Source organism: Trichophyton rubrum (assembly GCF_000151425.1).
Source record: "Trichophyton rubrum CBS 118892 genomic scaffold supercont2.11, whole genome shotgun sequence".
Lineage (NCBI taxonomy): Eukaryota > Fungi > Ascomycota > Eurotiomycetes > Onygenales > Arthrodermataceae > Trichophyton > Trichophyton rubrum.
Window position 1 is genome coordinate 638924 of NW_003456418.1, and position 12892 is coordinate 651815.

At 50.2% G+C, this 12892-nt stretch overlaps 4 protein-coding genes across 5 annotated transcripts in view; 2 read left to right on the top strand and 2 right to left on the bottom strand.

Moving 5' to 3' along the window:
- Positions 1-963: 963 nt before the first annotated feature.
- TERG_07997 (uncharacterized protein) lies at positions 964-5207 on the bottom strand (the record flags this gene model as incomplete). Of its 2 annotated transcripts, XM_003231650.2 has the most annotated exons (6): positions 964-3449; positions 3582-3765; positions 3847-4271; positions 4366-4507; positions 4595-4864; positions 4944-5207. In XM_003231650.2, 6 exons carry the CDS (start codon positions 5205-5207, stop codon positions 3085-3087), a joined length of 1650 nt encoding a protein of 549 aa, XP_003231698.1. In that variant the 3' UTR covers positions 964-3084. The 2 variants fall into 2 exon arrangements, with proteins under 2 accessions (XP_003231698.1, XP_047607444.1); XM_047750527.1 differs by lacking the exon at positions 964-3449 and having other exon boundaries at positions 3535-4271.
- On the top strand, positions 1521-2762 carry TERG_07996 (uncharacterized protein; the record flags this gene model as incomplete). Its single annotated transcript, XM_003231649.1, has 1 exon — positions 1521-2762. The coding sequence occupies one exon, from the start codon at positions 1521-1523 to the stop codon at positions 2760-2762; it is 1242 nt and encodes a 413-aa protein (XP_003231697.1).
- Positions 5208-6245: 1038 nt separating the features above from the next.
- Positions 6246-10471, bottom strand: TERG_07998 (uncharacterized protein). Its single transcript, XM_047748863.1, has one exon. The coding sequence runs from the start codon at positions 7939-7941 to the stop codon at positions 6517-6519; it is 1425 nt and encodes a 474-aa protein (XP_047604854.1). The 5' UTR covers positions 7942-10471; the 3' UTR covers positions 6246-6516.
- A 27-nt stretch (positions 10472-10498) lies between these two features.
- TERG_07999 (uncharacterized protein) overlaps positions 10499-12892 on the top strand; it is a gene marked incomplete at its 3' end in the record, with an annotated part of 2730 nt that continues 336 nt past the window's right edge. The window contains exon 1 of the mRNA XM_047748864.1: positions 10499-12874. Within this exon, the coding sequence (XP_047604855.1) occupies positions 10566-12874 (2309 nt within the window). The 5' untranslated portion in view covers positions 10499-10565. The remainder of the gene's footprint in view (positions 12875-12892) is intronic.

Consider the following 12892-nt stretch of genomic DNA (forward strand, 5'->3'; position numbering starts at 1 on the left):
GGTATATCAGCAGCAGCCATCTATTCATTGCTTCTTCAAGCGGCGACCCCCATGCGCACTCACAGAACCAGGCAGCATCACGGGGAAGGCCCTCACAGTAGCAGTAGTGTAAAGCTCACCCTCCGCGTGGGGGGGGGGGATTTTGCTGAGTGGTCGAGTCGAGCAGGCTGGAGGAGAGCCGGCAGATTCGAGACGCTCGGGATGAAGTGGTAAGTGGTCGATGGGATGGTCGGGTCGGGTCTTTAGAGGGGAGGATGCGAAGGTGGCTTGTTCTGCGAGCACAAGGTCAGACGGGGCGCACAGCAAGGATCACACCGGGCTGGGCGCTTGGTACTCACCACGAAGGCGCTCATCTCTTTGCTTAGCGGCGAAGTCGTGGGTGTTGTCCTGCTGCTCGTGTCTCTTCTCTTGCCGTGGGACGTCGGTTGGTGTAGACCGTGAGGTGCTTGTGGCGGTTGTGCGTTGGTTGGCGGGCGATTTGACGATGCGATCGATGATGGAAGAGCCGGGCGAAGTTTGACCGCAAGGGAAAAAAAAAAGCTACGCTAAGCTAACTCACGACCAGCGACCAGCAGCCAGCAACGGCGGCGCACACGCAGCAGGCCCTCGAAGGGGGAGACCCGAGTAAGATGAGATGAAACAGACGGAAGAGCGCGCGAGGCTCTAGACACGGTCCGCTTTGTAAAAGGTGAAACGACGAGGACAGCGAGACGCAGGGAACAGCGTCAGCCGCTGTATATATAACTAAAGTATTGACCAGCTTGGTTATATGTGCGATCTCGAATGGAAAAAGAAGCCAGGCTGGCCAGGCTTGCGGTCCCCTGAGTTATTCAATATTGGCCTGCATGCCTCGCATCCTTGGTCCTCTTGGGTGCTCCTCTTACGCGGTCTACGGAGTACTCGGTCCTCGTTGCGTGGCTCAATCTCGCCGTCTAGAGATAACTACAGGATAGTCGTCAATGGCACACGACCTGGGCCTTCCATGAGTTTTGTATATATACTCTGTATATCCTGCCTGCGGACGAGAAGGAAGATGCAAGCGATGACTGGCTTGCGTGTTTGAAATGCGCGACAGGGGACGTTTCACCCTGAGGTCCAGCGGATGGCTCGTATCTGCCTTTCCGAGGGAGTTCTCCTTTTTCCACCCCTTTATCGAACGGAGGGTCGAAAGGAGCAAAGCTATCATTATTTACTCTACGGAAGATAAGTAAATAATGCACATAAACTAAACCTACGGAGTATATATATATATATTTTTTTTAACTAGTTCGTTCTACACGTGGTGTTTTCCCTCATCCTTGCTGCTGGTTTCGCTTAATAGCCGCTGATATTGATCCTGGGTCCTAAGTTATGCACCTGCGGTTGCTTGAAGGGAGGCATGACTGCAGGGCCGCGCCTTCAGCAAGTTACGAGCAGTTGACTGGTTAAAGATGCAAAACAAGAAGAGGGCAGAAGAAGAGGGGGAGGGAGAACATGGCAAGAGAGCGACTGTCCACTGTACATGACGTGAAGACAGCAAGATGTGGTATTCGGTCCGGCGCATGGTGTGCTTGATATGCCTTCTCGTCCAAGTGACGGCTTGGTCGATTCCTCTAAGACACCTTGGTGTGCATACAACTGTCAAGGAGTCTATTACTGGCCGATCTGCCTCTGAAGACACCATCACACTGGGTGCTCCGCCCGCTCAGCAGCCAGGCATTACCGATAATGTGAGAAGCGCAGAGACCACTAGCTACAAAGACACAATGAACGGAGTCACCCTTGAGCGACTGCTGGCGGATCTTGAGACGTGCGTTGAAGAGCTTGTCCCTTATTCACCGGAAATACCACCAAGTGATCTCGTTCAAATCAGTGGATCAAAGATGAGATCCTGCAGACAGGCGATTTTCACCCTCATACGCTGGTACAGACAGTCAAACCCTTCTGCCAGCAAGTCGTCGACGGAAACCCAAAATGAGCGTCGAGACGATCAAAAGTCTCGGTTTAATCTCGTCAAGCCCGGGGACAACACGGATCCCAGACAGACCGGAAGTCTCCAGCCAACTGCCACAGGCAAAGCTCGACCGACTCAGACTGCTACTAGACCGTTGACCTGTCGTGAGCTTGCATGCCCATCCGGTGATCTTGCTGCGACTTGTGTGACCAAGCCAGGCATCAAGCTGAAGCCCACACTGGCCCAGATGTGCAGGATGTGTTTTCCACGCAGAGACGAGAGGCTAATTGACGAGCACTGCGCTGATAAGTCTAAGAAGGAGTGGGATATCTTCTATATCCTCTTCGCTATACTGATCTCCATTTCCACTACTGGATTCACACTGGTTATAATCCGCAGATTAAAGGAGAAAGCACAAAATTCGCAAAATACAGCGTCCGAGGTCCTTCCGACAAAGCGGTTTGTCGACTCGAGTTCAACCTTCGTCAGCCCATCACCAGCTGAACCAATGTCTAGACGAGTTGTATCATGGCTCAAGGGGGTGGTTGCGTATTTTCGGAACTCGAGAGCACGAGCAGATGTAGAAGAGCACCCGGAACTTGGTGTGGCAGCCGCTAACTCACTGATCCCAACATTTGTGAACCAGGCGAATTCAACAAATCACCCGCATCCCTTTCAAGTCTCCGGCGCCGAAACCTGCGAGAGGCAGACTGGACTGAAGCTCAGGAAGAGTTGTGATTCTAGCCTTGACGTGCCTGGTAAAAAGGAAACTCCACGCGCACGAAGCTCAAGTGTACAAGCTACTCCAGAAGCTGTGAACGAGCCATAGCGTTTCAGCGTCGATATGGATATTCACCGTCCTCATACTGCGCAGTAGACAGGATGAAGTCAGGAATAGGAGGGAGTATTATTAGATTCGTTTGTTTGTACCCTGGTATTGATAGTTAAAGGGAACGGGAAAAAATTGGGTTGCCACAGAAAATAGCATTGGTAGGGTTATCGTCTTTTTTTTTCTTTTGGGGTTTGCATAATGTTTTGAGTCCCTTTCAAAATGTAGCCACGAATCAGTAGTAAAATGGAAAACGGCCTCCTTGCATAAAACCCGAGACAGTTCCATATAGACAACAAAAAAAGGGGGAAGGGGGGGAATATCATCCATTCAGGCAATTGACGAAGGGCAGACCGATAGCATCCTTGATTTCCTTCATTGCCTGCACAACCATCTCGTCCTGCATCTTCTTACCAACTAGTTGAAGACAGACAGGAGCCGAGGCTTGGACCACAGGGTCATAGTTATCTTGATACAAAGCGTCGTCATCATTTCTAGGCGTATATCCTGTCTCCTTGATGTCCAGTTGTGCATTGATTCTCGTAACTGGGAATACAATGGCTGGGTAATCAAGGATATTCCAGATCGATGTATAACCCCAGTACCGAGATGTGGAGAGAACAGGCGCAACATTGGGGTGGGCGGGGCATAGAATCACGTCCATGTCAGGTTCGAGCTTGTTCCATTCTATATATTTGAGATAAGGTTAATAATAGGTTAGTTCGACATCAAGATATGCAGAGAAAGAGTAAGGATGAGATGTGGAATCAGGTTCGGGATGTTCGGGTATGTAGGTATGTAGTTTATACGCAGACGTACCGGTCAAGTAATTGAAGCGGTATGCCTCGCGTCTCTTCAATAAATTCCATAGAGCAGGGAGATCGTGGGCTTTGACGGCAGGGCTCTCTTTCGCAACCCAGTTTGCAAGCTGGAGAGCAGATTCTCCACCCTCCTGGAGAAGGGCTTCGTATGATTTACCACCATCAGGAGAGTAGAGGCCTGCCTATAAGTCGGAGCAATCGAAACATTGTCAGTTCTCCGGATGAAAAAGTCGGGATGTATGAGATCTGGATAGGCTACTTACGAGGATCTCCATTGCATCATCGTGGTGGAATGGTTTCCATTCAACCACCTCGACACCGGGGACTAACTGGAGCTTCGCCACAACTTCATGCAGGGCTCTAGTTACCGGTGGGAGAGGCTTTACAATACCGTCGTCCCACATAACGCCGACTCTGAACTTCTTTTCTCCTTTCGGGTTAATACACTGGGCATGTTCTCGCCAGCGCATCTGATGCAGGCTTGGGTCTTTGCGCCAAGGCTCAGCGTCAAGGATAACTTTCATCATCAGGTTGATGCCTTCAAATGTTGGGCATAGTGGGCCGGCCGTTCCCCAGATTGTCTCCACGCCGATGTTGTAGGCAGTCCATCCGGTAAGAGGGATTCGGTGCGTGGTGGGTTTGAACCCGTATAAGCCGCAGTTTGATGCTGGCGAGCGGATACTGCCTCCTATATATTACATAGATGTGAGCGCTGGAGCCGAACTAACTGGTTATTGCCAAGGACGGAGCGGACTTCAGTCGCTCATAAGTAGCAGACTTACCCATGTCTGTGCCAATACCGAGTGGGCTGCCGTAAAGTGCCTGCAGAGCAGATTCACCACCGGACGAACCACCAGGGGTCAGAGCAATGCTGTGGGGATTCACTGTCTCGCCGGTGACATTGCTTTTTGTCTCCAACATCAACTAAGTAATATCGAATGCAGGATTAGATCGTAGAAGTTGAAAATAGAAAATACAATGTGGTGGGGGTTCTATGGGATATGCACCCACCAGTGCTTGCGGTTCCGTTGTTCTCACGTATTCGACTGCTCCAGCTGCAATCAGAATCTTGAGAAGCTCGGCATCATCGGGAGATGGGCGTCCTGCCCAAGCAACAAAGCCGGAGCTGGTGTCGCATCCCTTGACGCCCATATGAGCCTTCACACTGACGGGAAGACCATGGAGGGGGCCAATTGGCTTCTTGTGCTTTGCAAAATATTCGTCCAGTTCTTTCGCCCGTGCAAGCGCTCGCTCTGGTAGGAGTTCATGAACACAGTTGACCTAGATGACATAGGTCAGGATGGTTCTTGTTTGCCTTTATTTCTGCTACACTTCTGATTAGCCGACTACTCCAACTCACCAGTTTCTGTGCAACGACCGCTCGGCGGAGAAAAGCCTTGGTAACTGCGGTTGCAGTGAGGGTTCCCTGTGCAAGAGAAGCGAGCAGCGACTGAGCGGATGATTCAGTAATGCCAATATCTTCCTGCGAGAGACACTGTCTTGGTATGTCTGTCACATTCCCGGACAACTTCTCTGGGATTCGGGATAGATCAACGTCCACTTTGGAAAGTGCTTCTTCGCGGCGAGCTTGGAAGCGTGCAAGACTTTCCTGTGCTTGCGTCATGCTTTTTGCCTTATTTATATAACTTTTTCAAACCGTTGAAGAGAACGTATTGCAGACGAAAAGGAAGACCGAGATAGAGTCTACCTCGATGACCGAATGAGATTGTGCTCCGATGTCATGCTCTCTAGCTACTAAGGCTAGAACTTATATACCGTCGGTAGCGACAAGGCCACGTAGGACCATACGTCTCACCCTGAGGTATTTTGGATGGTTCCGTCTTCGTTGTAACGGAAAGGAAGGGCAAGTAGCAAGCTAAAACCGATGGCTGCGTCCACAATTCGCTACAAGTAGAGGTCGGCAGTCTAACTTGGAGACCAAATACCGAATAGGGTCCCAGGTTTATGGGGTCAAAAAATTGGAGTCAAGATAAGAAGATCGCCAAGCGCAAGGGTGATGATCCTCTTAGGCGGACCAATCCGGCGTTGCTGTATGAGTTGAATGAAGCCAGGCGATGTTTCGGGGATGCAGAGAACCGTCGCTCCCCCAGTCAGGCCTATCCTGATGGACCCTTTTATCGCATATGCCAGAGTGTAAGGGCCAAGGCGTGGCGTGGGGCGCGGGTTCGCAAAGGACATCCGTTCCTGGCGCGGAAGAGAGGAAGGGCCCGCTTCCCTTGTGACCCACTAGAAAGGGTCTACTATCAGCCTGCCTGTGTATCAACATTCGTCCGCATGCCATGTAATATTACATCCATATGTACTGACCGGGTTCGGGAGAGATACTCTGGGCGAGAATCCATACTCTGTATAGAGCTCGGTTAAGATTATGGTAGTTGCCGAGCCCACCGCATGACTCAAGTTAGCCATGTACCATTCCAGATCTGTTAGCAGAGCCCCATCGTGGCCGCTGATGTCTCGTCATCGCTTTTTTATTTTATTTCTGATAACGTTGCAGAAGTACGACGAGCCTGCAGACAGGGAAGAAGACCAAAGAGGCAACTGGCCAGCAAAGTTGTAATTCACGTGATTACCTTAAGCCGACGTCCCGAAAGAATTCTAGAGTTCCAATACCTACCTATATAAAAATTTAATGAGAAAAGTGGAATTCGTATATCAACGCTCCAGAACAACAAAAGCCTTCCATCAATGAGTAGCTTGTCTGCTTCTCGGAAGCCATGACAGGTAAAAATAGGGAAGCGAAGGACACGAACTAAGATAAGGTCTGGAATAAAGAAGAAAACAACCAAAAGAAAAAGAAAATGGAAAAGAACCAGAAAAAGAAATCATCCTGTCTCCATGGCATATCCACTCTGATCTAAATTATACCTTTCTTCAGCCTTTTTTGCAGCTCTGGACCCTGCTCTTCCTGCTCATGCAACCACCCGTGTTTGCCCCTTCATGCCACTCCCAAACTCCTGTGGCGCTGTCTCCAAACAGAGCGGCGGCTGTACCGCTGGCACATAGTTGACTAGTGTACTGAGGTACTGCACTGAGAAATCCGACCATGCGTCAAGAAGGTCAGAACGGAATTTGCTGCCCTGGATAGACTTTCCAACATGAAGACGGATCAGGTCTCCCGAGTTAGCCAACGTGCCCCGCGGCCCCGAAAGCTGAACAATTAGGTTTGAGAGGTCTTCTGGGTTTGGGCTGAATCGGAATTCTTCTGGGTAGAACCGAGAGGCTTCTACAACGCTAGAGTTTGAGATAACGGTAGTAACGCCGTTGAGAGCTGCCTCCAGTGGGGTGATACCAAGAGTCTCGTAGCGGGATGGACAGATGAAGATGCCGGTGTGTCGTGCAACAGCGAATAGACTGTACAAGGCAGATCTCGAGACCTTGGGGACCAGCAGGAACAGATGCTGGTACTGGGGTGGAACCTTGTCCATGAGTGCCCTGTGCTCCATGCTATCTGGCTGCTCTCCCCCAGCCACAAAGACCCTGAGAGGGATACCCCGAGCACAAAGGAGGATTGCCGCGTCAACAAGCAGATCTATATTTTTAAAGTAATCGAGGCGGGCAACTGCCGTGAACATCACAACCCCATCGAAGTTAAACCACTCAGTAATGTTTTCGGGGAGCTCGTCTTTGGTTTCTTCCGTTTCAGTCAGAAGCTCGATCGGCGGGCAAAGCTCACGTAAGGCGGTGACGCCCCTGGAGGCAAGGAAATTGCCTTGAAGCTGCGAATGTTGGAGGACGAATGCATTCTCTCGGCTCTTGATTATTTCGATTCCCTTGTCTTGTTGCCGTTCCAGGTGCTCTGCCTTTTCCATGCTTCCAAAAGCCAGCGCTGCAGCCTCCTTGGAGAAAATGCTTGCAAAGCTCCCAAAAAAGGGGCCGTGGTGCGTGACACATGAAGGGATGTGACGAGGATGGTACTCCATCAGAGTATCGGTCTGATAGTATAGCATAGGGGTCCCTTCCATTGGGTTGGTAGCCTTGAGGATTCTGATGCAGCTGAGAAGGGCATTTGCGACCTTGCTTGGATCCATGTGGAAATTGAAAGATACTGTCACAGTAGAAATTGAGCTAAAGGCCTCACTGGAGATGTAGGGATCCACGATATCCTCGTCCCTCTGATACAGAATCATTCCCAGGAAGATTCCTTTCTCCACGAATGCCTGGACGACCGAGGCAGCGAACGCAGCTGCTCCCACCTTGGCAGCAGCGCTATTGCCGGTGATCAGATATCGCCTGTTGAGAACAACTATAGCAGGAAGTAACGGTTTATAGTCTTTTGCCATGACTGAAGACTGGATATCTGGGTTGGGGGATGTAGAGTCAAGGATGAGAGGCATTTTGAAAACGAAAAATGTATATGGGATCACTCTATGCCAATATCCGGCTTGGTATGAATGTTCCAAGGCTGATAGTAATTATGATGATGATGATGATGGAGAGAACGACTCGCCTTCCTTTATGATGATGTCGAGCGGCATTTATATATCTTGGCCATGTATATGTGTCAGGGTATATAAGACGAATATCCCGTGTAGAGAGTATACGAAAAAAAGCTAGCAACCACCAATTCTCCCCACCACTGATTCGATTTCACCGCCCGGCTATCCCAATGCTACCCCCATTCTGTTAGAGACGGCCGAAAACAGGTAGCTGACGATCCTTAGAGCTGGCCGGCAGTCTCGGGGTACCGCTTCTCCTACTTGGTATTGTTAAAGTTGATGATGATGCGAAGGTTATCCATGGGATTACGACGAGGGGCATCCATAGATCAGCCCTCTTATCATTGTCCGTCATTTTGTCATGCTGCCCGTCTTATCCATGTCAGAGGTAACAGGTATACATATGTGTGTATCCTCTCGAGTCCTAGATTAAGGGACGTAAAAATAAAGTGAGGAATAGCGGGTAGATCATTGTGTCATCTGCATAATACTATTTTGAGACATTGATCAACCTGGGGATCGATTGATAGGCAAATGCAGCTCAAACATGAATCCCCCCTGAATTAAACATTGCTTGATCCAAGAGGATACACACCGAAATTCGGACAAGGTTGTTGGATTTTCCAGTAGGCGAGCAAGCTAAGCTTGGTTGTTTTCCTTGCTTTAGAGCCCACATTTCTGACTTAAGGACGGTAGTGCGCGGCGGATTTTCCAGACCACCCGCTGTGGATGCCGTTATGTATCCATCCACTGAATATAGGCCTGGAACCATCAGCTCTAGTTTTGGCGGACATTAAGTTTTATCTTCCTTCAACTCATGCTCCTCGGCGACATTCCAATAAAGGATGCATGAAGCTAAGAAGCGAGAATATAAGAAGTCGATAGGTGTTGGTCCTTAATATTAGTAATATAGTTAGGCATTTTAAACCTCCGGATATCGGATATAAGATAGGATCATGTCCGGCCCGGCTGGCTGAACCTTTTGATTAGATATTGTGTACGCATGTATGTACGAAAATGTCTGCATAAGCAGATTGGCCAACCACAACACATCAAAGTGGTGTGCTCCAGCCGCTTCGTCAAAAACGTGCAACTTCGAACAAGCATTACGGCCCAGCGGAGATTCTGCTAGGCTCTCCATCCCAGATCCACCATCAACATAGCACAACACTCCACGTCATATGGACTGGGGTAATGGATATGGATAATGCTGCCCTGATATTTCGAAACGCATCATGCTGGTGAACACGTTTGACGGAAAGCCAGCCTTTTGGTTGGGGCTGCCAGGCTGAACTGCTGCAGAGGGGAAGCTTGATTCTGAATTTGCTAGGGTATTACTGCATAGGCTAATCCTGTAAAATTGAGTTGATTTCCCCCCTAGAAAGGATATGTAATGGCATGATCCACCAATCGAGGTCCCACTCTGCTGGCTTGACAACTCGGCAATTGCCTAGTATGTATGTCTGCATTTCAGTGAGATCAGCAGAGGAAGATCAGGCAGGGGCAGTGGTATATTCTGCGTAAGGGTAAAGGGTTGCAATATTAACAAAAATGCCTGTGATGCTGCGAGCTTGTCACGAAGTTCGTCGAAAGTGCTTATAATGTAATCTGACCTCCGGTTCTATGTTGATACCCATCCGCTAGTTAACTAGTTTAGGTACCTAACTAGTTAACCGAGCCATCACGTGATGATACAATGATGATTAATATAGGCTTTACTTATTTAAGTAAGGTAAAGAAATAGAAAACTTTAATTCCTCCAATTTTACTCTGGCAAAATATCAAGCAGAATTTGCGGAATGCCAATTTACAGTCTTATAAGCATGAATACGGATTAGTTGCTGAGATATTGTACAATTGATCCATTGCGACATGGAGCTCGATGTTATTTTTTCTAGTGGTGACGTTGCTTTATGTGGGTTTCCAATAACCGCGATGACAGCTTTATGGCTTTTATACCACTGCTAAGAATAATACCATTGAAGTCAAGGCAGCTCCTTTGAGCTGCAAGAAGTCAAGTATAGGGCGCTTAAAGGCGTCAACCTAGGCCTATACTTGCTGTCCGCTCTGGATACAGAACAGCCCTGAACAGCGTTGTGAATCGACTCTTACCGTTCAGTCTAATGATACTTAATGGAAAATAATATCTCATGCCGGCAGCGGCAGGAACATTTCTATGATTATCAATTATCAATTGATTTTCCCTCCGAAGATTGGTGTTGAAGTCTGCCTATTGCCTTGAGGAGTTAGTTGAACTTGGGCCGTTAGCCACCAGGTCAAAACAAAAGTGCCAAGCTTTTTCTCGGGATTATCTCCCGCCTTGGCAGGATCCATCATACTTTCCTCTTGTATACGACGTTGATTTAGTCGCAGTTTCTACAGCGCAAACCTATGAAGGCGAATTTGAGCAGGTCTCTTCAGCCGGGGGAGCAGCCGCCGGACACGATTATACGCAGAGGTGCTCAAGAAAAAGTGCTTGAGGTGGGAAGAGAGGCTGAAGAGGGTACAGCGACGAGCGCAAGATGAGACCACATGCGTACAACGGACGAAAAACTGGGCCGGGTGAAGCAGGGGATTCAAGAAGGGGTACAGCACCATATGCAGATCCACATGGTCATGCTTCGTCTGCAGCGAGGCGACTTCAGCGTGTATTGCGTTCATCACGCCCGTATACCCTAGAGGCAGAACAGACTGAACGGGCTGACCCGGATGAATCGAACGTTGAGGAGGCCCAACAAGAGCAAGCTGAACAAGGGCTAGTGGAAAAAGCGCAAGAAGTACAAACGGGTCAAGATGGACAGCAAGTTGGCCCGGCAATGCAACAACCGGTTGAACAGAGGCAAGGGGTTAGCCCGGAAGAAGAGCAAGAAGCAGCTGCAACGGCAGAGGAATGGCAGGCTGAACAGCTAGAGCCAGTCCCACAGGTTGAGCAGGCGGAACGGCCTGAGGCACAGCCTGCTGCACCACAGGTTAAGGATGAAGCAAGAGAATCAGGTGAAGCAAGCCGATCGAGACGAGGGCGAGGAAGAAGGCGAGGGCGCGGTCGGAGAGCAGCACCTGGATCCGGAGCTGGACGTGGACAAGCTAGAGAGCAGCTCCCGGAAGTAATTCTGACACGAGGGAGAGGAGTAGAGCGAGGCCCAGCTGCTGAACAACGACCTGAAGCTAATCGAGCCCGAGAAACGGGGCGACGTCGCCCACGAGGACGAGGACAAGGACAGGGGCGGGGGCGACATGCAAGACCAGAGCTAGAGCAAAGACTGGAACAACAGCCACTGGGAGAGTTGAATTCCGGGCCGTTGCTGGTACAACCTGTTGTCAACCCAGAACCCCAATTCGAAGCCCGGGTTGAGATAGAAGCACGGGTAGTTACACCCGGACAGCCTCAGGCACAAGTCGGTGAACAACTGGTACGTGAGCAGGTGATTCAACAGGAGCTCACGGACATCCTGGCACAACAAGAGAGTCAACCAGAATTACCACCGGTACCGGCGCCTGTGCCAGCACCGGCGGAGACGATACCGCCCCAGCTAATGCATCTACATCACCTACCGGCTCCCACGGTACGGCCCCATATAGCACATTCCCAGAGGGTACAAGCACTACTTCAGGAGCAGCAACAAGATCTACTTCGCCAGCAGCATGCGCGGGAAGCAATGGAGGAAGAGCTGGCTCAACGGCAAGAGATTGCAAGTCATCAAGAACGTCTTGACCGGGTGCAGGTGACTTTGCGTACGAGGGAGCTGCAGATGATAGGAGGGACTCGAGAGGGCCAGCCGGAACCGGAGAGTCGAAGGGTGGAGCTGGCAGTGCATCAGAGCCAGGTCCGGGAAGTAGAGGCGTTGCAGGAACAGATGGAATCAATGCAAACACAGCAGCAGCAGTTGCTTGAGATGAGAATACAAGAGGCAATGAATGAACCGCTTGAGGATCTGCAGCAACGACAACACCATGAAGAAGAAGAGGAGCAGCCTAATATTCAGGAGACATCGGTTGAAGGACAACAACAGCTGCAGCCACAGCTTCCGGCGTCAAATGGAATAGAGTCTATACCGCAGCCGGTGTATGATGGTATGCAGCCTAATGGGATGGCTTTTTCGAGGACTGAGTTTGCGAGAAGGCCGGTATCACCGCTTGTTATACCACCGGATATACGGCGAGAGTTAATTCGATCTAGCCCTGAAAACGAAGATGATGAATATGATGGCGGTGTTGCACTTGGGCAGGGGAATATGAACCGGAATGGCAACGGCAATGGCAACGGCAATGGAAATGGCAATGGGAATGGTTATGGAAATGGTAATGGCAACGGCAATGGCTACAGCAATGGCTATGTGAATGGAAATGGAAACGGGGATGTGAATGGGAGCGAAGAGATGACTGAAGCTGAGATTAGGTTTGCGATTGAGGAAGCGGTACAGCAGCGGACGTGGGCGCGGCTCGAAGAAATCCAGCAGGACCGCACGAGAAGAGAATTCCAGGGCAGCAATGGTATGGATGCTTCAGCCGCATCCAGACTACTGAGTCGGTGGTTGGGCCGACGTGTCTACCCGACGACTCAGTTTCCAGCCATACCAGAGTACCATCCGCACCATCGAAGCGAGGGCTTCTATCCCGTGAGCCGAGGGATATCGGAGGCTCTTTCGAACGCGCGAGCTGCACGTATGGAGGAAGGTGAGCACGTCGTCAACGAGGAGTTCGAGTACTTCAACCTGGGCTCCGGGAGGAGTGAGATACTGATGCATGACGGGCCGGCCGAGGACCGGGATGAGCTGACGGAAGACAATCTGCAGGTTGGGATGGTGCTTATGGGCCAGACCACGCAGGCGGAGTATAAGCACTGGAAGAC